At 60.1% G+C, this 25,666-nt stretch overlaps 1 protein-coding gene across 5 annotated transcripts in view; it reads left to right on the forward strand.

Annotated features, from left to right (window-relative positions):
- Nucleotides 1-25,666, forward strand: part of KCNQ2 (potassium voltage-gated channel subfamily Q member 2) — a 43,303-nt gene continuing 17,637 nt past the window's right edge. For 4 of the 5 annotated variants that reach the window (XM_070382087.1, XM_070382086.1, XM_070382088.1 and 1 more), the window contains exons 1-9: nucleotides 1-296; nucleotides 15,902-15,992; nucleotides 16,962-17,088; nucleotides 17,378-17,553; nucleotides 18,338-18,463; nucleotides 20,134-20,244; nucleotides 20,784-20,879; nucleotides 23,478-23,572; nucleotides 24,621-24,650. In XM_070382087.1, the coding sequence (XP_070238188.1) occupies nucleotides 1-296; nucleotides 15,902-15,992; nucleotides 16,962-17,088; nucleotides 17,378-17,553; nucleotides 18,338-18,463; nucleotides 20,134-20,244; nucleotides 20,784-20,879; nucleotides 23,478-23,572; nucleotides 24,621-24,650 (1,148 nt within the window). The remainder of the gene's footprint in view (nucleotides 297-15,901; nucleotides 15,993-16,961; nucleotides 17,089-17,377; nucleotides 17,554-18,337; nucleotides 18,464-20,133; nucleotides 20,245-20,783; nucleotides 20,880-23,477; nucleotides 23,573-24,620; nucleotides 24,651-25,666) is intronic. The other variant, XM_070382090.1, reaches the window with a different exon arrangement.

The following is a 25,666-nucleotide window of genomic DNA, read 5'->3' on the forward strand; positions in this document are numbered from 1 at the left end:
ATGGTGCAGAAGTCGCGTAACGGTGGCGTGTACCCTGGCCCGAGCGGGGAGAAGAAGCTCAAGGTGGGCTTCGTGGGGCTGGACCCCGGCGCGCCCGACTCCACCCGGGACGGCGCGCTGCTCATCGCCGGCTCCGAGGCCCCCAAGCGCGGCAGCATCCTGAGCAAGCCGCGTGCGGGTGGCGCGGGCGCTGGGAAGCCCCCCAAGCGCAACGCCTTCTACCGCAAGCTGCAAAATTTCCTCTACAACGTGCTGGAGCGGCCGCGCGGCTGGGCGTTCATCTACCACGCCTACGTGTGAGTGCCCACCCGGGCGGGGGCGCGGGTCTCGGGGCACCGGGCCAATCGGCCGCTGGTGGCCCGCGGGCGCGCAGCTGCAGGGGACGAGGGCCTCCGTCTGTGTCCGGGCGCCCGCGTCGGTCACACCGTGTGCCTGGGGTCCCTTGGTTCAAGCGGGGGACGGAGGTCGGAGAGCGATTTTGGAGACATACGGTTGAAAGGAGTTCTGGGATCCGGCGTTCAGGTCCGGGCGGGGGCGTCTGTCCCCCTCCCCCGCCCGCCCTCCCGCGGCCTGGTTGGGTTGCATCAGCCCCTCCCCCGCAGGATGGGGAGCCTTGCAACGCCCCAGCTTCCCCTCCTCAGCCCCAGAGGCCCCTCCCCACGGTCGCTGTACGGAACAAAGGGCCGGCCTGGGAGGAAGCGCAGCGCTGCCCGTCCTGCCATTGGATCTGGACTCCTGGGGGGCCCCCTCTACATGGGTTCCCCCAAAGAAAGGGAAATGGGAGAGGGGCTGGCTTACCCTTCCCCATCCCCCCAAGCCGCTTGGTCTTCCTCCAGGCTGAGCGCCTGGATTGCTGAAATGGGGAGGGGTCCAAATCTTACTCTCCTCCCCAGCCCTAGGCCCAGGGCAGTTAGCTGGCTGTCCTGTCCGTGGCACCTGCACCCATCCCTGAGCTGTCCTGAACCCCCACTCTCCCTCCACGCAGCGCAGCCCTGACCCCTCTCAGCAGCAGGAGGGGCAGGTGTATGCCTGAGGCCCCTGTGCACATTCTGGGCTCTGGACCCCTTCCTTGGCAGAGCGGACCCCCAGGAGAAGGGGTGCCACCATCCTGGAGCCACCCGCCCTGGCCTTGAAAGGGCTGCCGGTGTCCCCAGGCCCAGTGTTCAGGGACCTCCTGGCTCCTGAGGCAGGGCTGGTGGCCAGGGGCCAGCGTGTGCACATGGGTGTTTGCATGTGTGTGGCGTTTGTGCCTGTGTGTGTGTGTGTGTGTGTGTGTGCACCCATGCCGGTGGTGTGCATGGCTTCTGAGCCTGCAGGCACTGTCTCCCATCCCAGCCAGCCTGGGGCTGGGACTCGGCCATTTTGTGAGAAGAGGCATTTTGGGATGGGAGTGAGGGCTGGATTCTGGGAAACCATCTCCTACCAACTGAGGGCCCACCTAGAACAGGCGCTGTGTGCCCCAAGAGCGTGCTGTGCCCTGTGAGTGTATGCTCTGTATGGACCCTCCGTGGGAGGGGGGAGAAGACCCTGGGAGGGAAGTGCCCAGCTGCTGAGGAGTGGGTCACCACGGCCCTGGAGACCTCCTGGGCACTGTCCCCAGAGGTTCCCCTGGCACCGCATCAGCCCTGCCAACCCTGAGGAGGTCGCTCCACCCTGGTAATCCCCCTGGGCGGATGTGCCCAGGTGTGCTCCTCACCCTTGGAAGAACCCTGTCTTCTCTCCTGCCGGGCTGGGGCTCAAGTGGGTCCTGGGGGCCGGCTCTGGCCAGCAGGTCCTGGCCTGAGGTGACCTCTGACCCATGGACACAGCCCACGGTGCCCCCACTCCTGTTTGACCTACAGTGGGGCTACTGGAGGGTTTTCTGTGCTTTGGCACTAAGGTCCCAGCTGGCAGGGCTTCCCAGGCCCCCTCTATTGGCCCCTCCATGCCCAGCCTGAAGCAGTCAGCCGTCTGTGCTTCCTGCATCCAAAGCTGTAGGGATAGTGTGTGGGGCCAGGGTCCAGGCAGCCACTCCCAGAGTGGGGTCTCTGTTGCCTCCTTCTCAAGTGTCCCTAAGTCAGGACAAGTGGGCCTGCAGCGCATGGGGGCTCCGGGGCAGTAAAGGGGCCCAGCTGCCCCTGCCCCCAAGGCGCTGTGGAGGTGAACTGTTTGGGGCCTCCCCTCACCTGGCCCCGGGATACTCCCTGAACAGCGACATCTCTGTCCTCTCTTGTTCATCAACCATCACCCAGTCCCCGAGCATGGAATTCGCCACTGTCCCTAGGCCCCGCGCATCCTTGGGGCCCAGGCCATCAGTCTCAGGAGACCTTTTCTGCCCTCATTCTGGTCCCGAGGGTGTGGTCTCCCCTGTGCACACTGCCAGCCTCCCCCCACCCCCCAGCAGGGACCGACACTCCTCAGTTTGGTTTGTTGATTCATTAATTAAGCCAGTTCAAGCCCCTCCTGAGCTGGGCCTGGGGGAGCCATGGGGGCAGGGAGCATTGTGGTGGGGTGGGCAGCGCTGCCTTCCTAGGCCACCTTCCTCTGCCTTTTGCCACCGAAGCCTGGCTTCTGGAAGGCAGGGGTGTGCCGGACCCTCTGAGCATCAGAGGAGGGGAAGGAGGCGGCTGCCTTGTGGCCCCCCTGGCTTGGTGGGCATCAGGCCAAGCCCCGTCTCCCTCTCTTCCACCCTTTGCAGAAGGGGCCGTCTCTTTGAACGTGCCTCTAGGCCCGGGGCTATGGCCATCACTGCCTCTGCCTGGGAGCGGCCCCAGAAACACTTCTGAAGGCAGGAGGCTTCCCTGAGTATGGAGGGATCTCAGATCAGGTGGAGGGCGGGCCACCTTGCCCAGCCCCGAGGTCTCTTCCTCTGCTTGGGCTGGAGGGAGAGCAGTCCCTGGGCCGTCAGACCCCTCCCCACATGACTCCTTCCCCTGGGCGGGCAGGCTGGTGTTGTGGGGGATCTGCTTGAGGCCTGAGTTAGGAGGAGAGAGGAACCACACATCTTGCGGGCCTGCAGTCTGCCGGTCTCAGGTTTTTCTCATTTTGTGGCCCCATTTTCACTGGTGGGAAGACCAAGGCAAGGGGTAGAATTCCGGAGTTGCCCCACTCACACCAGAAGGGGTCTCTGCCCAGAGCTTGGGTGCAGATTGGCTAACTTCCAACATCCAAAAGCCACTAGGAGTTGCCAATGAAATGGTGTTTAAAATAGGCAGATGGAAAATGCTGGCAATGCAGGGCAGGGACTGACCCCTGGAGGCCAGGGCTTATCTCACCAGCTCACTGCTGTGAGTTGCCTTCTCTTGGGCTGGTACACCGAGCCTCCTCTATCCTCAGATGGCGTCAGCTAGACCTCTGGTGGCCTGCAACGGTTTGGGCCTGTGGCTGGGGGCAGCGGGATGGGGGTCTGGGACCTTGGGGCCATATACTCATCCCCTGCATGGCCTTGGATAACCCAGTTGGCTCCACATCTGGTCACGTGCAGGCTGCCTGCTGCCCCTTCTCATCCGTCTGTCCTCAGTGGGCAAGGCTGGACCTCACGGGCTGGTCACTCTTCTCCTCACCCTGACTGCCTTTGGGGGTGAGTGTGGGCCCAGGGCGAGTGACCAGGGCTCTGCTTTGAGAGGAGGCTGGAGTCTGAATGGCCATGTCCTCAGCTCCTTCCAGCTCCCAAACTCCCCCACCGTCCTGAGGAGGAAGTGACTATTGATTGGAGAGTTGGAGAATCTTATGGAAATTTCCCCAAAGGTGAGAAGGTAGGAGGATTGTGGTTTCCAGGGAGACCAGGGCTTGGCTGATTGTCTCTGGCCGCTCATCTGGAGACCTCAGGCCTCCTTGTAGGATTTCCCTCCCACAACCATGAAATGTTTTTTAATCATGGTGTCTAATTACACTGGGCCGTGATGCCCCACAGACAGTCTTTGTCTTCAAGGTAACAGTCAGTTGAAAGCTCTGTTCTTGACAGTTTCACAGATCAGAATAAAGAAAGACCTCTGTTTTGTTAGAAATCAGTACAAGTCAAACTTCACAACTTGTCTTTTCGTAGATTCTTGCGGGGTGGGGGGGACCGTTGAATGGGAACCGCACCTGAAAACGGCTCACCCTGGAGTGTCTGTAGAGGGACCGGGTCATTTCTGAGAGCATAGACTGAGTTCAGCAGTGGAGGGAGTGTCTAAGGGGATGTCTTCCCCTGTTTGTTTGAGTCAGTCAATGAATGCTCAGACTCTGTTAATCCCAGCGCTCCGGCTAAGCAGAGGCCGCTTCTGCTTCTGGCTGTTGCTCACAATACCTTCTGAGTCCCTCCTAGTGAGCCCACCAGGCTGCCCCTACCCTTGGGAGTGGGGTTCTGAACCCACTGGAGAAAGAACAGGGTCCAGGGGACTGAGGGTACTCTGGGCCTTTCATGGGAGGTGCTGAGGGCCGGGGAGGTGGAAGAGACCATGCGGAGGGCTGAGCCTCCATACCGAGGCGGGCGCGTGAGGAGATCGGAGAGGGGGGCAGGGGGCGGGGCCAGGGAGGGTCACTGGAAGCTGCTGCCCTTCCAGGGGTGAAGCGTGTGAGGGACGTTGGTCCGTGTCCGATACCTCATTACTACAAACTGTGCTGCTGGGTTAGCTGGTAGGCGGGTCACTGAAAACATTCTTGAGTATAAATGCAGGCTCTTTCCTGGGTGGGCACATGTATTAGTACCAGATGTCACCTCATCGTCCCCATACCCCTCTTAGGCGCAGCCTGAGGTTATAACCAGTGATGGTTCAGAGGACATGTGTGGGTGAAGGCGGGTGGGCGGTGGGGATGGGGGCTCCAGGCGAGCCTGGTAGGGATCCTGCCCCCACAGCCACTTCTGGAGCAGGGCCCTGCGTGTCTGTGTCTGTGACGTGGGGACATGGCTCTGGGCTTGTCTCCTGTGAATCACTCAACACAGCGCCCGACGTGTGTGACGGTCACGGGGTCTTGGCTGCATCATGAGTTGCTCCGCAGGAGGAATTCTAGGCAGATGGAGGTGGGTGCGTCTGGGACAGCACCCTGGGCCATCCGCCCTCAGCCCAGCCCTTAGCCCAGTCTGGCATGTTCTCAGTCCCATTGGCCAGGGGCTGGTCTGGACAGGGGTTCAGGGCCGCTATGAACGTGGCCGCACGATTAGACCCGGGGCCCGGTCTGATGCTGCATGTTTGTCCAGGGGGACTGGCCATCCCCTAAAGGACCTCGCTTGTTCTGCCACTGTCCAGGTGCTGGGGGAGGTCTTCCTTTCATCGCTAAGTGGTTCTAGCACCTGGTACCTCCAAGTGAGGAAGCCACACGGTTTTGGTTTGAAAAGCACCGCGGTGGACAGGTTGTAGCCGTGGACCTAGACCATAAAGGGGACTTCAGGTTTCCCTGTGGGCTATGTGCCGATGAGCTGCTGTATGGTGACTTAGCGCCATGCAGGCCACCAGGAGGAGCCCACCTCCAGGTGGCACTGCCCCAGGTGCCCGGCTGTGCTTTCTGACAGCTCTGCAGCCCCGGGAACCAGGCCTCACCTGTGCCCTCCCGGCTGCAGCCCACCTGGCCAGAAAGGCTGCACCAGTTTGGTGAGAGCTGAGGTGGAAAGAAGAGGGGCCTGCAGTCCTGCATTGTCCCCCGGGGACTCCGCCTTCCACGTGGGGGAGGGTTGGACAAAGCTGCCCCCCTCCCTCCACTTTTGCGGGCTGCCATTGCCCAGTGAATGTTCTCACTTCCCTGAGAGCTGGTGGGGTGACGGTGAACCCCGAGACCTCTCTCGGTGACGTGGGTGTGTGCGGGAGGGGTCTGGGACAGAGATGACTATTTCTAAAGGCTGTCTGTTCCTCACGTGAATCAGGACAGCCTTGGCCAGAGTTGGAGGTAGGTGGTCTGGGGGCTGTTTTGAACACAAATGGTCTGGAGTTAGAGGCTGAAGTCTGTTGTTTGAAGCTGGGCAGCACCAAGCTTTCCATTCATGCAGGAGGAAGCCGGGCTGGGGACGCTTGGGTCTCCAGGGCCCTTGATCCTCCTGAGGGGTTGCTGCAGAGCCGCAGCCCACATCCCCCAATTTGCTCTGAGTTTGGGTGGCTTTCTCTGCAGCCCAGTCAGAGCCTGTGGGGGTGGCGGGCCCCAGAGTTCCCAGTTGTGAAGGCCTGGGTGTGGGAAGTGTGTGTTCTACCACGGAAAGGGGTTCCCCTGGGAACAGGCAGGATGATGCCCCTTGGAGGGAGAACAGGGCGTTTGTCAGGTGTCATGACACTGGGGTGCGAGCCCAGGTGAGCCTGTCTCATGAACAGATCCAAGGCCATGTACTGGTGAGTGGGGCCACAAGCACTCAGCCAGGCAGGTGATGGTCAGGGCCCTCGGCTTCTCTAGCAGGTCCAAGGACATGGTGAGACCCCTGGTCTGAGGAAGGTCTGCCTGCGAGGGGACTCTCACTTCTCCTTGGCCACCAGCTGCCCAGAGTCTTGGTCCCACTGCCCAGCATCTGGGATTGGCCAAAGGAAGGGGACACCAGATGCGCAGGCCTTTCCCAGCAGCTCCTTGTAGAGGCTATGGTGGCTTCACTCAGTTGAAATGGGAGGTTGGGTGTGTTCCAGCTTCCATCCCTGAGTCTGACCTTCACCCTCAGGATGTGCCCAGATCTGAGTGTTCTTAGGCTCTGCCTGCTATCTGTCTTGAATACAATTAGTTGTTTATTTTTTTTTGGATTACCTGGAATAATTTTGTAACCGTGCAGAACATGTTTGCTCCAGAAAGTCCTATGAGGAGTTGTTGGAAACTGTCCTGAGCTATCCCTTGGCCATCAGCGGTGGTGGCAGGTCTCAGCTCCCAGGCTGTTCCTGGCAGTCTGCTGCGTGCGGCCCCTACCCAGGCCCCTTCCTCCTCTAGGTCCTGTCTGGCCCCCCTTCCCTCCTTGGAGCCTCAGTCTTGACCCAACTAGAGAGCTTAGAACTCTTGAGTTTGCTTTTCCATTTAACGCTTGAAAAAATACTTGAAAGGTTTGTCTGAGGAAAAGGCCAGTTTCTCCTGGGATCCCAGGCTTTGGGGAAGGAAGTGGGGTCATGGGGGGTGCAGAAGTGGGGGGAGCCTGGGCAAGCACCTGCTGATCTGTTTCTGTTCCTGCAAGCAGGGCCCTAAGGGACTGCCAGTCCTGCTGGGCCATATCCACGGGGGAGATGGAGCCTTGATGTAGGATGTAGTGGCAGTACCTGGACGGCCCTCCAGTAGGAGGGCAGGGTCTGATGCAGGGTTCTGACTTTCACTGGAGGAACAAGAAGTGGGAGTGTTTAGAGCTCAGCCTCTGGTGGGGGGTTGTTGGGGTCGGGATGGGAGGCTGGGTCCTGTGTGACTGGAGGGCTGGGCAGGGCGCTGGCCGTGGTCCTGATCAGGAACCCTTGGCTGTTTCTCCCTGTGAACTCCGTGCAGGACCATGGAGAACGGGGGCTTTGTCCACGAGTGGCTGGCGCGGGGAAGGGGCTCCTGGGGCAGACGCATGGGCACCCTTTGTCTGGACCACTTGCTTCTGTCTCCAGATTCAGCTGTTTGTGCTTAGAGTGCTCTTTCCTCCTTGGTTAACGTTCTCCAAGATGGTTCTCTCCAATCTGCAGTTTAATTAGCTGAGAGCTGAATTAATATCTTCTGGATGGAAACCCAGTGTTTCAGGCAATGCAGTGGGCAGACAGCACCGCATGGTCTGAGAGAGGGGGCTGGCGGCCTCTTAGAGAAGCACCTGTTTATGGTGCTTTCTTTCTATCCTTTCTGATTCTGAATACTGCACACGTCCACTGTAGGAGACGGAGAAGGTGCAGAAAACCCGAGGAGGCGCGTTTGTCATTCCTGATCTGTTTCCGAGCATCTGTGTTTCTCAAAGGAGATCAGATTCAGACTCTGTCACCCTCCTCCACACTGACCGTGCGCAGTGGGGATTTACCCGTGGAGTCAGACAAGCCTCAGTTGGGCAAATGTTGGACTTTGTCTCTGTCATCAAGGCTCCCCATCTCTCCGGAGTGGGGCAAAACGTGGCCCTGTCCCCAATCCCTTACCCTGCGCCCTTAGTGGCTCTGGGTGCTGGCCTGGGGAGGGGCCCAGGAGGGGGCTTGTTAAAATGAGGTCCTGCCCGAGGGTGAGCCCTCCATTGCTGGAGGCGTGAAGTGCAGGCTGAGAGGACACTGGGGGTGTCTGTAAAGGACCAGTGAGCTGGGAGCCGTGGGAGTGTGGTGGGAGGACCAGCCTGAGAGCTGCTTGGAGGGTCTTCAGGAAGAGTCTGGGGGAGCAAACCTGGCCGTCCCGTCAACCTGGGGGCAGTGGGTAGGGGGTGACTCTATGAGAGATCCTGAGTCAGGAGAACAGTGGTTGGGGTGCCCTGAGCCCCGAGTGGCTCCTGTGCTCACAAAGGGGATGTTGGATACCAGGGGTGTAGTCCAAACTGACCCCCTCATTGGGGGAGCCCCTCTCCCCCGAAAGCTGGTATCTGCACTGTGTTCTGAGCCCAGAAGCCTGTCCACAGCAGTGTGCCCTTGGGGGACCCGTCCCCACCCCACTCCTGCCCAGGCTTCCATGTGGCGGGGCTGTGGGACCTGTAGGGGCCAGAGTCAGCCATGCTGACCGCCTGATTAGGGCAGTTCCCCAAAGGTGCCTGTGTTGGGGGAGTGTGTGGCAGGCCCGGGGGACACACCTCCAGACGGGGCCCCCAGAGTGAGCCGGGCCTGGGGGAGTCCAGGCCTTACGAGGACAGAACTCAGTGAAAACCATGGAAGAACACACACCTGGAGGGGACCCTCTCCCACGACTGAGGAAATCAACCAGCTAGTGGCTGCCTGCTCCCTGCGAGTGGATGCTGAGGCTTCTCTAGGGGAGGCTGGGGCCCTTCTTGTCCCCAGAGGCCTCAGAGCAGTGTCTTTCCTCTAAGGATGGGTCAGGTTCCCTGCTGGCAGGGGTGTGGAAAGCAGTGTGTGGGGAGGGGTGGGCTATCTGAGACTTTCTCAGAGGGAAGCTGAGACCCAGGTGAGAAGGCTGGCCTGGGCACAAGCATGTGGATGGGGCTTCACTTGCTTCTTCAGAGCCTGACAACCTGCCCGTCTTTCTTCTGTAATCGAGGTGAAACTCACAGAATGTACAATTAGTCATTCCAAAGTGGCCAATTGTGGGCGTTTTTTGGGTTCACAGTGAGGGGCAGCCACCAGCTGTCTCTGGTCTTGGGACGTGTTTGTCCCCCTCTAAGACACCTGAGCCCATCCAGTCTGTCTCCCCACCTCCAGCCCCTGGGGCCGTAGCTCCTGTTCTGGACATTTCATGGGAGTGGATCACATACTGTGTGACTTTCGCATCTGGCTTCCTTCACTGAGTGTCATGTGTTAAGGTTCATCCAGGTTGTGACCTGGGTCAGTGTTTTGCTCCCCTTAAAGGCTGAGCATGTTCCACTGCAGAGGGGCCAGTTGCCCACTGTGCATCTGCTGATGACCTGTGGGGTGTCCCCCTCAGTTTGGGGTGTCTGGAGCTGCTGTGAACACTTGAGTTCATGGCTCTGTGTGGACACACGCAAACATTTCCTGTTTTTAATGAGTGCGTTTGCTGCCTGTGAACTCATGTGTGGCCAGGCTCCCTGGGGTGTGCCGTACTCTCCTGGTCCCACGACCCCCACCCTCTGCCTTCAGAAGCCTCTGGGTCCCTTGGGCCTCTGTCCGTGGCCCCTTCTTGCCTCCTTACTCCCAAACTGTCTGGCGGGTCTGCACTATCGAGCCTTGTCTGATGGAGGCTGTGGGCTGGAACTGACCTTGCCCTTTGTCAGGATGTGGGCCCACTCCGTGTGCGGGTTCTGGCTGCACACTGAGGGGACAGATGAGCAGAGCAGGTGAAGAGAGCTAGCACCAGGATGATTGGGGGCGCCAGGAGAGAAACTGGAGGGAGCTGGGGGCCTCTTGCAGAAGGTGATGCTGAGCATGGCACCTGGGCGTGAGGACGGGGGTAGCCCTGCACTGGGGATGCAGCAGAGAGTGCTGGGCAGTAGAGGAGAGCGTGCAAAGGCCCTGGAGCAGGGAAGCTGGCGGGAGGAGGTGGGCACTCCTCCAGGTGTCTTGGTAGGGTGTCGGGTAGTGGGAATGGGGGACAGAGAGATGGAAGAGTCTGGTGGAGCAGGCCTGAGATGGGGTCTTGGCAGGGAGGACCCCTCACGGGGGCTGTGAGCCTGGTGGGGACTGTTGTGTCTGAGGAGGCTGGGGATGACGAGGGGACCCATCCATGTGTGCAGGCTGGCTGCGGGTGGACTCTGATGGGGGATGGAGGGGAAATTCCAAGGCCGTCCAGTGGTTAAGATTGCAAGCTTCCACTGCAAGGGGCACAGGTTCAACCCCTGGGCAGGGAACTAAGATCCTGCATGCAGTGTGGCTAAAATAAACACACAAACAAAAAATACCCCCAAACCTGTTTGACGTGGGATGGAGGAGGGCACTCGGGTGAGCCTTTGTCAGTGCTGGCTCTGGGTGCAGACAGGTGACTACTGGAGAGTGATCCCACGTGCAGTGGCCATCTTGGGGACGAGATGGGAGGGGCTGGGGAAGTGGTCTCTGTGGGTGCTGAGCCAGTGGGTTTCCTGCCAGGGCCCCAGGGGTCCTCCTGTCTGGCCTGGCCCCAGGGGAGAGCCCTTCCTGTAGCTCCCGGAGCCCCTGGGGCTTCACCACAGATGTCTACTCTTTTGGGGGTACTGGGGGGTCCCTTGGAACCTGGGGCTTCTGACTGGTGCGTGGTCAGGGGACTGGTGCGTGGGAGGGTAGGACCAGACATTCACCAGATTCTCCCTGTGGCCGAGGCTTTGGAGGACAAGAGCCATCCGAGGTACTGGCCAGTGGGAGCATAAGGGGTCCCCCGAGCACGCCTTCCTGCCCTGGGTGTTGGGAGAGAGAGGGCTGGATGTGGGGGTTGCTGTGGATGTGGAGTGACCTCTGGTCCAGCAGGGAGCAGGGGAAGGCGTTGGGGGCCAGAACAAGGGAGGCCAAGGTCATTTGTAGAGGCCTTGAATGCTGAGTCTGAAGCTGAACCTTCCCAGGGTCTGAGATTTCTGGGTCAGAGCCTGTCAGGTCCAAGGCACTGATTGAGCTCATGCTGTTTGCAAGGTTCCCAGGGCCCACCTCCTTCACTGCCATGGCCTTAGGTTCAGGTGGTGTCTCCAAGTGTCTTCTGTTCTCCTGGCAGCAGGCTTGATTGGCCTGGCTGGGCTGCAGTAGACTGGGTGCTGCCCCATTGGTGGCCCAGGCTCCAGGGAAGAGGTCTGCATGGAACCTCCAGCTCCCTCTGATCCTGGCAGGATGACGAGTGGTTCCCTGCATCTGCTTTGCACCTTGAACCGCCGTCAGGAATCCAGGCTTCCTGTCGCTCCCAGAGATTGGACGTGGCAGTGGATCCTGGAGGCAGAGCAGTTTATTAGGCAGTGAAATTAGATTCCAGGCTGCGGCGCCGGCTGCAGTCCTGAAGGACGAGGCAACGGGAGGTTCCCCAGGGACCTCACACTGGTGGCTCCCCCTCCCCCGGTCTCTCCTGGCTCCTGGGTCACCCGGCCCCCAGGGAGGCACAGTCTTATCAGAATGGACGTTATTCTGGGGACCCCGCCAGTGGAAGGGGAGCTCAGGCTTGGCCCCCATGGTTGCAGTGAGCAGCTTCACAGCCTCTGTGCTCCTTCTGTGCTCTCATCTGTAAAATGGACACACACTTTCCCCGTCTGTCAGTTGTTGGGTGCCTGGAGCATAGCAGACATGCTGTGAATTCCAGCCTGGGGGTGGGGCTCGATGTCAGTGACCCCTTCCCACTCTCCTCTCCCAGCTCTGGGGCCTGGGGGCGAGCAAATGGGTGATAGCAACACGACTATTTTTCCTCCCAATCCTGCCACCTGCTTATGAGAGGTTTATCTCATTAAGGGCTTCCCAGGTGGCACTTGTGGTAAAGAATGCCCCTGCCAGTGCAGGAGACGTAAGAGATGTGGGTTCGATCCCCGAGTCAGGAAGATCCCCTGGAGGAGGGCATGGCAACCCACTCCAGTATTCTTGCCTGGAGAATCCCATGGACAGAGGAGCCTGGCAAGCTGTAGTCTATGGGGTCACACAGGGTCAGACATAACTGAGCATGTACACCTATCTCATTAAATATGTAGAATAAGGCAAGTAATCCCAGCTACCTTTTGACTCAGTCTTTGGAGAGGGGGGAGTCTGGGTTGCGGGGACAACCTTAGGGGGGCCGTCCCTGCCTGCACCACGGCCCCCACCCTGGTGCCCTCCCAACAGTGACGTGGGATGAGGTGGCAGAGGCTTAGTCATGTTTTGCCAGAAGAGAAATATTCCCTGAAGTCAGATGGGGGAAGGAGGCAGGAGGGAAGAACCGGAGGCAGTGGGGTCTCCTTCCGGAAGTGGGGGCTGTCCCTCCCCAGAGCACAGGGGCAGGCAGACCACACACATGGGCACCCAGGGCCTGCGGGCACAGCTGTGGGCTCCCTGCCTCAATGGGTGTTGTCAGCCTTGGCTGTGGGGCTCCTCTGGCTGACGCCCAAGCCTCCAGCACCCTCAGTCCCTCCCGTCATCTCCTGCCTGCCCCTCCTCTCTGTCGTCAGACCCCTGCACTCAGGACCTATTTCAAAAGAGGGGTCCATCTCTGCTCAGAGCTTAGGCCATGGAAGTCCCTCCTGCCATCTGGTGGAGGTCTCTCCTGCTGCTTTGGATCCTGCAGGGCTGGGGCCAGCCCCACCCCGACCCCCCGCCATGGCCGCTGGTAGACTGGGTGCTCTGGGTGGTGCAGGCCCGGCTGTGCACCTGGGCTGTGGTGGTTCTGGCTGATGCTCACTCTCCAGGTGGTGAGCAAGGTCCGCTGTGCCTGCCTGCCCCGCTCCCCTGCCTGCCCCCCATCACAGCCCCTGGAGTCTGGGGCTGGGGACCAACTGCTCGAGATGCTTGTCTCCATGGCAACTGCTGCCAAGGAGAAGCATCCTGACATTGAATTCATTATCATAATTAGCCACCACGTACTGCCTTTGTGGATACCTCCTGCCACCGCTCCTTTCTTTCCCTGCAGCCTGGATAGTTCCTGGGCTGGAGGGCGTGAAGACTCCCCTCCCCCAGGGTCTGGGGCCTTGGTCAGGTGGCAAGGAGAGGTGCAGGATGGTACTGGGCATTAAGCTGAACCTTGCAGCAGAGGGGCTGGTCTCCCAGCGTGCGTGGGGTGGGGTGGACCCGCTCACCGGTCTGTCTGGGAGGAAACAGACTCTGGGGCCTGAGGGTCAGTGCCCAGCACACAGCTGGCCTCCCAGGGCCCCAGCGTTGTTGGCAGTGTCTGCCCCGCACCTCTGCAACTCCTCTCTTGAGGAGCAGCGGGGCAGAGGGAGTTCTTCTGAGACACAGCTGCCAGCTCCGAGGAGTCTGCCGGAGGCCAGAACCCAGGTCATGAAGGCAAGAGAGGCTCTGCCTGGCTCAGATTCCCCAGCATCTCCAGGATGCCTCAGTGCCCAAGGCCCCAGCATAACTGCAGTGGGCACCTTGCAATGGCCACAGGGCTAGGGGTGGTCACCCGTGTTGTCCTGTGGGAGGGCAGCACCTGCGTCTGAGCTAGCCTCCCACCCCCACCAGCTCCAGTGGGGGGCCAGGCCCCATTGAAGTGCCCCTTGTCACCAAGGATGCAGTGTCTGAAGCCAGGAGGCCAGAGGCAGAGCCCCCTCCTGGGCTTGTGGGGCCTCTGCCTCCCTGTCTATAGATGGGCATGGGCGATGGAAGTCTCAGGTGCCAGGCTGCAGCTGGGTGCTGGGTGGGGATGGCCACCAGTCACTGAGGTGCCCGCAGACGGGAGAGGCCTGGAGTAAGTGACTTCCATCAGCCAGCTGCCTGCGAGTGGCCAAGGACTGTGGGGGCACCACTGCACTTTGGAGGTGTCCCTCTGGATCTGTGGGGGCCTCACCTGGACCTGGCAGCACAGAGTAAGGGGTGCTTGCTCCCTGGGGGCATCTGCTACCCTCCTCTGCTTCCTCCTCGTTGCCGAGTGGGCGTGCCAGCCTTTTTCCAAGCATCCGTCCCGCTGCCTCCCCTGCACCCCCTGGTGGTGCCATCTGTGGCCATCTGTCCCAAAACATCAGAAACAAAACTGGGAGTGTGGCCGGCACTTTCTGGGGGAGAGGGGAGGAACGCTGTGAGGTTCCCACCTTGGGCTGCAGGTTTGTCTCCTGAGCTGCTGGTGGGGCTCCTGACAGCCTGGCCTCTGTCTGCTAGGAAGAGTGGGACATTCTGGAATGTTCTGAGATGCTGGCAGAGCCACCTCGAGGAAGCCAGGCAGAGAGGGCCTGGTCACCCAGAGTCCTGGCCTTTTCTTTGTTCTCTAGAGGAGTGTTCTTATGCAGCACAAGGAGCTGGCATCTGTGGGTATGGCACTGGGCCCTGCCTCCCCAGCAGACAAGAATGATGTCAGGCACCCTGGACACCCGATCTCTAGTCTGGTCAGACTCACCCTCTGCTGGGTCTCGGTCTCACTGTCTACCCCTTACCCACTCCAGGGCCACTCCACTTACTCTTCCCTCTGTCAGGAACACCTTCCCTTCTCTGTTGGCCCCACCAGCTCTTCACCCTGCAGTGTGATGGACACCTCCCCAGGGAAGCCCACCGGGTCGTGTGTCCCCCCAGCTCCCAAGTCCCGGTACTGAGCTGAGCTGGGTCCCAGTGCCCCTTCTGAAGTGGGCGACCAACCTCAGTCTCTCCCACCACACAGGCCTTGGCATCCTGACCCACTGCCCTGGGATCTCCTCCAACCCTGGCAGACCCTCTCTGGGCATGTGGGTTCCTTCTCAACAGCAGAGTTGAGGGGAGGATACTGTGGGCAGAGATTTATGGATATAAGGCACATGAGACATCTGGACATTTTTGTCCCTGGGCTCAGCTAATTGAATAAATTGGCTAATGAACAAAGGAAATTAATTGCGGTTTTGAAATGTGACCGTTTCCCCGCATGCCTTTTGTCTGTGCCAGCGGCCTTCAGATAGAGCCGGGGGTGATGATGGAGCCAGGGACACGGATGGGGCCAGGGGCGATGATGGAGCTGTCTTCAGGAGGCCATGCTCCGAGGAGGGGCTGGGTCAGCCCTGTAAGCGGGGTGGCCTGTGTCTCTCTGGGCCTTGTTGCCAGGCCTCTTCCGGGCATGTGGGCAGGACCACCGGAGGTACCCCTGGATCTGACTGAGGCTCAGTAGGCCTTGGCGCTGAGCACCCCCTCGGTGATTCTGGCCAGACTGGGCAGGCCGGGCCCACATCACTGTCGCCGTGGCCAGGCTGGGTTTGGACTATGTGGCGTTGGCTCTGAGGGTCTCATTCCCCACCCCACCTCTGCCACCAAAGAAGCCAGTGGTCTCGATGCCCAGGGACGGTGGAGCTGGATGCCTGGGGTTTCCCAGGTGGTGGTAAAGTGGGAGAGCACCTCAGGAGCCCTAGACCCCCATCAGCAGCCCTCAGGGGCTCTGCTCCCTGGGATCTCAGCCCCACCCTGTCCCCTTTGGCTGGACGCCTACTGCCCAGCGGTTCCTGGTTCTGGAAATTGACTAGTTCTCTGTGCCCACTCCCAACACTGCCTGCAGGCATGTTCTGGTGGTCAAGGATGCTGGACGGCATGGGTGAAGCCGGTGTGAACTAGGGGACAGGAAGTGTTTGCCTGTGAGCCTGGCAAGGACAGTTGTAGACAGGGATGGGGGACCATGCCTGGGTGCCTTGCTTGAGGGTAGACTGTGGCATTTGCTCAGTTCTCATTTGCCCAGTGACCCAGGAGGCAGTGCCCCTTGTTTGCTCTGAGAGCTTTGGGAGCAGACAGACAAGGGACACGTGGTGGGTGTCCTGGAGAGCAGATGAGGCTGGTCATCGCCATGGAGCCCTGGGGGGTGTCCCCTGCTCTGGGCGCCCGGCCTGGCTGACCGCCCTCTGCTCGGTCCCTAGGTTCCTGCTGGTCTTCTCCTGCCTTGTGCTGTCCGTGTTCTCCACCATCAAGGAGTACGAGAAGAGCTCTGAGGGCGCGCTCTACATCCTGGTGGGTCCAGCAGGATGGCGCGGAGGGCTTGATGGCACTCGAGGCCGCGGGCGGCAGCCTGTCCTTGATCCTGTTGGTCTGACCCTCCAGGTCCCCCACTGGCAGGGACCCCCACCCTCATGGCACCCACTGTTCTTCTTGGTAGCCCTTCGGTTCCTCCCAGCCTCCCCTCCTGACGGTGATATTGCAGCTTCCTCAGCCTCCACTGGCCCCTCCCCACAACACCCCAGCACCCTGTTCCCGGCCTGCCCCCCACCCTGTGTCATCACAGCACCTGACAGCCCCCGCCTCCGCTGTCCCTTTGCCCTTTCCCACCTTCTGTTCTCACTGGAGCCTGCGGGCTTGGGTGGCCCCCTCCACCTCGGAGTGTGGGGTGTTTCCCTGCAGATGTGGGTGTGGGGTGGGGGTTGTGAAGCTCACAGCACTCCTGTGATGGGTAGGGGTGGGCGCCATGGCAACTGCAGGGTAATTTGTATGTTGCTGTTAGTGATGGGAGGCAGGGCTGCAGGGAGGCTGATCCTGCATCCAGATGCACCTCTGGGGAGTCCTCCTCCCCCCTGCCCTGTGTCCTGGGGCTGCCCCAGGCCTGGGAGCACCCCCAACTTGACAATTACCTGAGACCCTCCATCAGCTGTACCCTCTGTGTCCTGAATGCACGTCAGCTACACAGGATGGGACCCCACACCAGCTACACAGGATGGGGGCCCCACACTGGCTACACAGGACAGGGACCCCACACTGGCTACACAGGACGGGGACCCCACACTCATACTGGCTACACAGAACAGGGCCCTACACCAGCGACGCAGGATGGGGACCCCACACTGGCTACGCAGGACAGGGACCCGCACTGATACCGGCTACACAGAACGGGGCCCCACACCAGCAACACAGGACGGGGGCCCCACACCAGTTACACAGGACAGCCCCCCATCCAGTGTAGTGGCTCAGCTGCAGCGTCACCCGCAGGAAATCGTGACCATCGTGGTGTTCGGTGTGGAGTACTTCGTGCGGATCTGGGCTGCGGGTTGCTGTTGTCGGTACCGCGGCTGGAGAGGGCGGCTCAAGTTTGCCCGGAAGCCCTTCTGTGTGATTGGTGAGGCCCGGTGGGGATAGGTGGGCAGGCACAAATGCAGGACCAGCTTTTTCTGAAAGTTTCTTCCCACCTGCCCTCTTGGCAGCAGAGCCCGTGGTTGATGCGGCCTGAGTGCAGGGCAATGAGGTGCCGGGTGGCCGTGCCTAGGGACGGGTTGGGCTGGGTGGACTGCGGAACCACGCCATGCTGGTACTTTGTGTGCGTTCATCTGTCCATCCTTCCGGAGCCCTGGTGGGGGCCGCCCTTCTGCAGCAGAGGGCCCGCCCCCCAGCTCCGCCGTCTCCCGCAGACATCATGGTGCTCATCGCGTCCATCGCGGTGCTGGCTGCCGGTTCCCAGGGCAATGTGTTCGCCACATCGGCGCTCCGGAGCCTGCGCTTCCTGCAGATCCTGCGCATGATCCGAATGGACCGGCGGGGCGGCACCTGGAAGCTGCTGGGCTCCGTGGTCTATGCGCACAGCAAGGTGAGGGTGCCAGGCCAGGGTGGGGAGGGCTGGCCGGGCATGACACAGCCTCTCTTTTCCTCTGGGTGTCTTCCCATGACTTGACCCTTGACCTCGTCTCCCCAGCTTTTCTGCCAGGCCCAGAACCGGCTGGCTCCATGGTGTTGGGTGTACTAGATTAGTGCCCATCCCCCAGTCACCTGCGCATTAGACTGAGGCTCGTGGTGGCCACGGGCTGTGGGACCTGCGAGGTGGCTGCAGTCCCAGGTCCTTCCCAATCCCCACCCTGTGTTCCCAGGAGTTCCACAAGCCCAGATCCCACCCTGCCAGGCTGTGCGGAGAGGCCATCCTGCTGGTGGGTGGGCTTATTGGCCCCCAGCCTCCTCCCCACTGTCCTTCTTGTCTGAGGCCCCGAGGCTGGGCCTTGGTTAACAAGACAAAGTGGAAGTGTCCCTCAGCCTCAGGGAACATTCTCCAGCCTGCCTGCCTAACAGCCATTCAGGACCACTCCTTTCCTGGGTGGATGCGGTTCTGGGCCATCCCTGCCTGCCATCCTCTAGGGGTGAGGTACACAGGTGTGGGACCACCCAGGGCTGGGGCTGGGGCTGGAAAACCAGCTGCCTCTCCTGTCTGCCCAGGCTTGGGGCTCCCGGGGACTCTGCAGCCGGCTCTCGGGAGGCGTACCTGCCCCGGAAGCCCAGGGGACCCAGAGCTCAGCGAATGTCCAGCCAGATGGGGCCCTGTACTCCTGGGCAGGTTGGGCTGGGCGCCAATTTGGCCGCTGTGACGTGGCCATCTCTTTCAGGAGTTGGTCACTGCTTGGTACATCGGCTTCCTCTGCCTCATCCTGGCCTCATTTCTGGTGTACTTGGCAGAGAAGGGGGAGAACGATCACTTTGATACCTACGCGGACGCACTCTGGTGGGGCCTGGTGAGTGTCTGGCCTCTGGGGCCAAGGAGAGGGACCTTCACCAAGGACGTGCTCGCCGGGCGTGGCCTGCCTTGGGGTCCCTCCTGCCCATGGTCTGAGATCCCCCCACTCCTCCCCACGGTGTGCCCCAGTTATCCTGCCTAACCTGGCTGGAGACATCTTTCTGGGGCCATCGGCTGGCTGCTTCTGACCAGAATGCCATGTGGAGGTGGCGTCCCAGATGGGCCGTGGTGGGGGATGCACTGGTTTATGTGGGGTGGCAAGAAGCCTGGCCCTCGGAGCCTGTACCCAGCCATGGCCGGTTCCTTCTTCCCTGACCAACCTGTGTGATCTCTGTGATGGAGGGGGAGGGGCGGTGCTGCCTGTCATGTTGATGGAGCAGAGTTTGAAAAGGGGAGCTAGACCCCCCTGACTCAACCTCCCAGGCTGCTCCTGACGAGGGGGACTCCGTCCAGAGCTGGTAAACTTTTGGCCCATGCTCATGGCCACCTACCTCCTGGGCCCCTTGAGGGCCCCTCTCCTGTCACCTGGTGCAATGGCCTCTTCTGAGAAAAGGCTTCCTGGGCCACCCTCCAAAGGGCCCTGCAGACCTTGACCCCGATTGCTTGAGCCAGGACCTCCTCCTTGTCTGTTTCCATGGACGCCTCCAGGTGGGGGCCGGAGTGCCCCTCCTTTGTGAGCTCTTCTGGGGGTGCTGGACACTCAGACGGGCAACCCCTTCTGGGTATTCCCCACCTACACCGGGGGTTTCCTCTGTGAACTTTATTTTTATTTTAGTGTTTCATTTTCGGCCATGTTTCTTGGCGTGTGGGGGTCTTAGTTCCCGACCAGAGACTGAACTTGGGCCCTCGGCACTTTTATTGCTGAGTCTTGACCAAGAGACCTCCAGGGAAGTCCCTTCTCTGTGAACTGCAGACTTTAAAGTTTCACTCTGCTCTGTGATGGGATGAGATTGGCTCCGCCCCATCATTCTTGGGAACCGTTCCACCTGAGATCCCCTTGTTCTGCTCTGTGGGCCGGTGGTCCTTGGAGGGGCCTCATGGGCACTGGGGGAGTCCCCCCACCACCTTGCTGTCAAGCTGGCCTCCCGAATGCTGGCCGTTAACACTGGCCTTGAATGCTGGCCCCGAGGGCCGAAGCCTTAGCAATCCCCCCACGTCCCCAAGTCTGCCCTTGTTTTGGGACTGCATGACCTTCTGAGGGAGAAGTTCGTGAGACCATGTGTGTGGAGGTGCCCCAATTCCATGCCCCTCCTGGCAGCTGGGCCCCTCCATCTCTGGCCTCAGCTCACAAGGCCCCCCTCCAAAGGCCCCCAGATGACCCCTGAGCATCCTCAGAGGGTCCCTTGGCCCTATCACCTGTCAGGCTCCGGCTTTGTCGGAGCCTCCCGGCTGCCCGTCCGGCTGGAGCTCGGCCCTCCTGGGTGAACCTGTCCTGCCCAATTCAGGTGTAAAATGAGAGTGGAGGCTGAACACCCCGCCCCCCAACCCCACGCCCTGTTGGAGAGTTTCATTTTGGTTCTTGAGCGGGGAAGGGTGGCTGGTGGTGACCCCTGCCTCACGGGCCCCATGTAGGCAGCGTGGGGCATGGGTCTGTCCAGCTGCCCTGAGGCCTCAGAGAGGGCCCTGGCTCCTGCCAGGTCTGCCTGAGTGTAGGCTCTCTGTTCACAGATCACCCTAACAACCATTGGCTACGGGGACAAGTACCCTCAGACCTGGAACGGGAGGCTCCTGGCAGCGACCTTCACCCTCATCGGTGTCTCCTTCTTCGCTCTTCCTGCTGTGAGTCCTGCCCTTCCTGCCTTTGCGGGGGACAGAGTCTGGCCTCCTCGGTGACCACTTCTCTCCTTGGGGTCACATGGGGCAGGGCAGGGCTCCCCTCTCACTGCATCTGTGGGTCCCCATCAGCGCCTCCTAGCCCTGGGATTGACCAGTTGGGTCCCTGTGGCCAGGAGCGGTGCTGTGGATGACACGTCTCTGGCAGGTCTCCTGCAGAAGGCATGGGGGCCCTGTTAGCCCTCCAACTGCAGCTGTGCAGGACATGGGGGAGCTGGTGGTGCTGCTGTCTGGGTGGTCTTCTCTGAGACCCTGGGCCTCACCCCCGGCTCATTGTAGTGTAGACAGAATGGGAGGACGGCAACCTTTGTGCCCAGGTGTGTTCAGAGTGGGCCCTGCCAAGCTCCTGTGAGGATGAAGCCCCCCAGTCTGTCTCCTGGTGACTAGGGGCTGGGGGTGGGGGCGAGAAGGCGGAGCCCGGAGTGTGCAGGCAAGGTGGGGGGGGCTCTGGTCCCTGGGTGCTGTCTGACCCCAGTGACTTGCAGGGCATTTTGGGGTCTGGCTTTGCCCTGAAAGTTCAAGAGCAGCACCGTCAGAAGCACTTTGAGAAGAGGCGGAACCCCGCAGCAGGTCTGATCCAGGTGCGTCCAGATAGCCCCCGTGTGGGCCCCACACGGACCCATGGGACCCCTGGCCTGGGCCCGCGGTGTTGGAGCGAAGCCCCACTGGGTATTTGTCTCCTGTTGGGGAATTCAAGTCTGTGCTGAGAACCGCTTAGATGTTTGCAGAGGCCCAGCTCCTATGGCACATCAGGGCCAGCAGTCTATAGGCCCTGGGCCAGGCTGTCACCGGTGCTCCCGAGCTGTCCCCTCATAGCACCGACGCTGCCTTGCACTTGTGGGATCGGGGTTCAGTGACCTCCATGCAGGTAGGTGGCAGAGCCATGTCTGTGCTGCCCAGCCTGCACCACCAACCCCATCACTGGGGTCACAGTGGCCATGCAGTATCCAGCGGTGCTTCCTGAGCTATCCTGAAAGTTCGGGCCGGGCACAGGCTGCCTGAGAGGCTGAGGTTCCTGCAGCCCTTCCCAGGACCAGGGATCCAGTGGACTTTTGGCATTGACTGGCCTTTACTACAGGCTGAACACTGGCCTGGTCCCTCACATGGCTTGGCTTGTTTTTTTAAAGATGTTTTCTTTCCCAGGTTGCAGCCTACTTTTGTGTGTATATGTATACCTGTCTTTCACTGTGAGAACTTCAAATGACTGCTTCTTTTAAATGCAAAAGAGTGTAAAGAAGAACAGAAATGCCCCCCCGCCCCCCCATTGACAATAGTCCCACCCACTATTGACACCAAAGTCACAGCACTGCCAGTGGTTGCAAGGTTAGGGAAGGAGCGCGGCCTGAACAGACAGCACTTCCCCACAGCCCCCTCCTCTCTGAGAAGCTCCGAATTATTGGGGGAGGGCAGGAGATGGGGAGGAATTGGGGAAGGACCTCCACACACTGGGGGCTCCATGAGGCCACACATGCCCAGCGCTGAACGCAGGCTCAGAAGTGACTGGAGAAGACGGTAAGTGCTTACTTCACCTGACTTCATGCGGTAGGAAGTCAGCCTCTGAGACTGGTTTCTTAGATATGACACCAAAAGCATAAGAAATGAAAGGAAAACTTCTATGCGTCCAAGGGCACTATTTGAACTGTCTCCTTAGAGAGTGAAAAGATAACCCACAGGATGGGAGAAAATATTTGCACATCAGATATCTGATGGAGATCTGGTATCCAGAATACATGAAGGACTCGCAGCTCAATGGCAAACAGACAAACGACCCAACTAAGAAATGGGCAAAGGATTTAAGTAGACATCTCTCTGGAGAAGATATACCAGATGGCCTATAAGAACGTGAAAAGATGTTCAGTGTCATTCTTCATGGGGGAAATGCAAAGCAAAAGTCCTTCATGTCCACCAGGATGGGTCACAATTTAAAAAAAGTGTTGATGAGGATGTGAAGTCAGAACCCTCATACGTCGCTGTGGGAGTGGGTGTGAAATGGTGTGGCTGCTGTAGAAGACAGTTTAGTGGCTCCTCCAAAGGTTAAACCTGTCACACGACCCAGCAATCCCACTCTTAGGTGAACACCCAACAGAACTGGAAACAGGTGTTTAGCCACAGTCCTTCACGCAGGTGTTCACAATGGCACCATTCACAGGAGCCAAAGGTTGAAACACTGCCTCAGCCAGTGAAAGGGTGCAGAAGGTGTGGTCCGTCCACAGGCTCGAATCTTGTTGTTCAGTCACTCAGTTGTGTCTGACTCTTTGTAACCCTATGGGCTGTAGCCCATCAGGCTCCTCTGTCCATGTGGTTTCCCAGACAACAATACTGGAGTGGGTTGCCATCTCCTTCTCCAGGGGATCTTCCTAGGGATTGCACCTGCATCTCCTGCATTGCAGCAGATTCTTTACCACTGAGCCCCCTGGGAAGCCCCATGCTTGAATATGTCTGGCCTTAAAAAGAACAAGGCTTGGACATGGGCTCCACCAGGGACAGGCCTTGGGAACGTGCTAAACGGAGGGAGCCAGACCCAGGAGGCCTGCCACTGAAATTCTATTGCTAGGAAGTGTCCAGAGTGGGGAACCGCAGAGACTGACGCAGATCAGGGATGGCAGGCCAGGGGTGGAGGGAGTGGGGAGTCATGCTGGTGGGTTGGGGGCCCTTGGTCTTGAGGTGGTGAAAGTGTGGTGTTTGTCAAGGGGACATTTGCACAGCATCAGGAACGAGCTTAGCGCCAATCAACTGTGCCCTTTAAGAGGGTGAATTTTACGTTATGTGTATTTTACTCTGATTAACGAGAGTTGGGAGCAGAGGCCAGGCCTGGCCAAGGCTGGTGTAAAGGCCAGGCCCTGCAGGGGTTCAGCCTTACAGTGGAGGATGCGGCCCATGTCCTTGGCTCTGGCCCTCACCTCCTGTCCCCCGGGGAGGGCAGGAAGGTGACCATGATGCCGAGTGATGGCTGCCAGGCATTAGGTGGGACAGATGGAAGGGAAAGAACTGGAGTTCCGTGCGGACTCACTGCTGGGTCCCCGCTCCCAGCTCTACTCTGCAGAGGTGACTGTGGCCCATGGGGATGGGAGCGACACTGGGCTGCTGTCCAGAGGCCAGTGCACAGGGATGCGTGGGAGCGAGGCCCCGGGAGAGGCGGGAGGGCCCCTAGCGGCGCCTGACCCCCCTCCTCTCTACAGTCCGCCTGGAGGTTCTATGCCACCAACTTGTCGCGCACGGACCTGCACTCCACGTGGCAGTACTACGAGCGCACGGTGACCGTCCCCATGTACAGGTACCTCTGCGCCCCCCACGCTGCCTGGGTGTGCCCCCCATTTGTCCTTAATCCCCGTTTTCAGTTGCTCATCATTTTGTTTGCTTTTTGTTTCTTTTTCTTTAAAACATGTACTTTTCAGAAACGAGTCGTGTGTGATTTATTTTATTAACTTTGTTCTCTGTTTTATAGTTTGCGGCTTTTATTTTTCACCTTCATTCCGCCCCCTGCTTAGTGTCCTTGCTGTCAGGGGTGTAGTGTGTGAGTCTGGTGGACACGGCCCCCTGAGCTCACGGAGGTAAATGCGGCTGCTTCCACGGACGGCAGCCGGGTGCAGCCCCGCTGGTGGGGGGCCCTGTGTTTAGAAGCAAAAGGATAACCTTGACCCTCTGACCCCTAGTGAGGGCCAGGGTCTCTGTTGAGGAAGGAGAGACCCCCGGACCACAGAGAGGCCCCAACAGGACAAGGAGCAGACACTCCCACGATCCCTGCGGGGGACAGAGGGTCCTGGGGAGCCCCCCTGGGGGCCACATGGACAGTGGGCACCTTTCCAGGCTCTGCCCCTGGGGTGTGTTGGTGCCAGGCCCGGGCTCAGAATGAGGTCCGAGGTGAGAAGGGTGGGGCCTGGCCAGAGTCCATGAAGGTCAGATGCCCTCCGGTGAACGCTGAACTCTGGGTCCTTTCAGCCAGAAGAGTCCCCTTACCTGCCCCTGAGTGTCCACCCAATGGAGCCCTCACCGGGGCAGAGTCCTCCTGCAGGTCCCCACCTGCCTCTCCCAGGATCTGTCACCTGGGAGACAGTGCTGCCCACTCCCCTCTCCAGCATTTGACCCACCATCACTCCCAGGGACACTCAGTCTTGGGGTGCCGGGGGCCCAAGGGCACTCGCTCTTACCCCAGGCCCTGTGTTCCCAGTCCTCAAGGCAGGACCGACCCTCGTGCTAATTTTCTTTGTTCTGTTGTTTCCCCCACTTTCCTCGACTATTTTTTTCATTTCCTTTTTCTTCTCCCGTTCTTTTACAATCTTCTGTTCCTTTCCCTTTGTGTGTGTGTGAAAAACACTTGAAAGCTCGCAAACTCAAACCTACGGGGCCTCCAGGTAGGACTGCATGGGCGGAAAGTGTGTAGTGTGATTCTGTTCTGTTGGGGACTGTCCCGGGGCCCCCTGAGCCAGCCCTGCCCAGCCTGTGGCCCCTACTTGGAGCCACATGCCCCCTCCTCGCTCCCCTGGTCCCCTCTCCTGACTGCCCCCCGCCCCCAAGCTGCTTTCTTGTGCTGGAACTGTCTGTCCAGGTGTTTTCTGTCCCTTGTTCTGCTTCCTGCCTGTCTCAGTGGCTGGGGTCCTGCCCCTGCGCCTCCACCCTGCCCCCGGGGCCCCACTTATGCCCAGTGCAGAGGTAGTGGAGACGGAGTATTGGCTGTCCCAGTTTGGGGCACTCCCAGTTAGCCCCCAGTCCTGGCAGACTGCTCTGGGCTTGGGGTCTCTCTCTCTCTCTGCATCCACTCCCCCAGCCCCAAGTCTTCCCACTGCAGTGAGAGTGAGACTCGAGGCCGCGGACAGAGGGTTCTGTGGCCCATCCATGTAGCCCCACTGACCATGTCTGCACCAGACAGCTCACTTCCTGGGGTCCCCTGTCTAGACCAGGGTGCCAAGCTGCTCCAGGAAGGGTCCCCTGTGCCCTTTGTAGGCCCTGCCTTTCCCCTCAGAGTGGTGGCACCGTACTCCGCCCTGCAGAGCAGGGATCTCTCATCCTCCCTTGGTGCCCTCTGTGGGAACCTGTCAGAATTAATCCTCTGCTCCCAGAAGGGAAGAGGGGGCCAGGCAGGGCCAGGGTCCGCAGGCAGGAGGGCCTGACCCCTCCCCCAGAGGCGGGGTGGTGAGGGACCAGTATCCTTCCTGGCTGCTGACCCGGGTTCCTGGGGCTCCAGGTGGGGGGACCCTGCTTCAGACCCTGACAGGCTCCTCCCAGACCAGCAGCCCCTTGGTTCACCTACTCCAGCAGCACCACATCCACCGATGTCCGGGGAGACACCCCTGCCCAGCCCCGGGCCTGGGGACTGGTGGTGTCCTCCGCAGCCAGCTGACCCCTAGACTAACACTGCTCGCTCCTGTGT

Source organism: Bos mutus, chromosome 13 (assembly GCF_027580195.1).
Source record: "Bos mutus isolate GX-2022 chromosome 13, NWIPB_WYAK_1.1, whole genome shotgun sequence".
NCBI lineage: Eukaryota > Metazoa > Chordata > Mammalia > Artiodactyla > Bovidae > Bos > Bos mutus.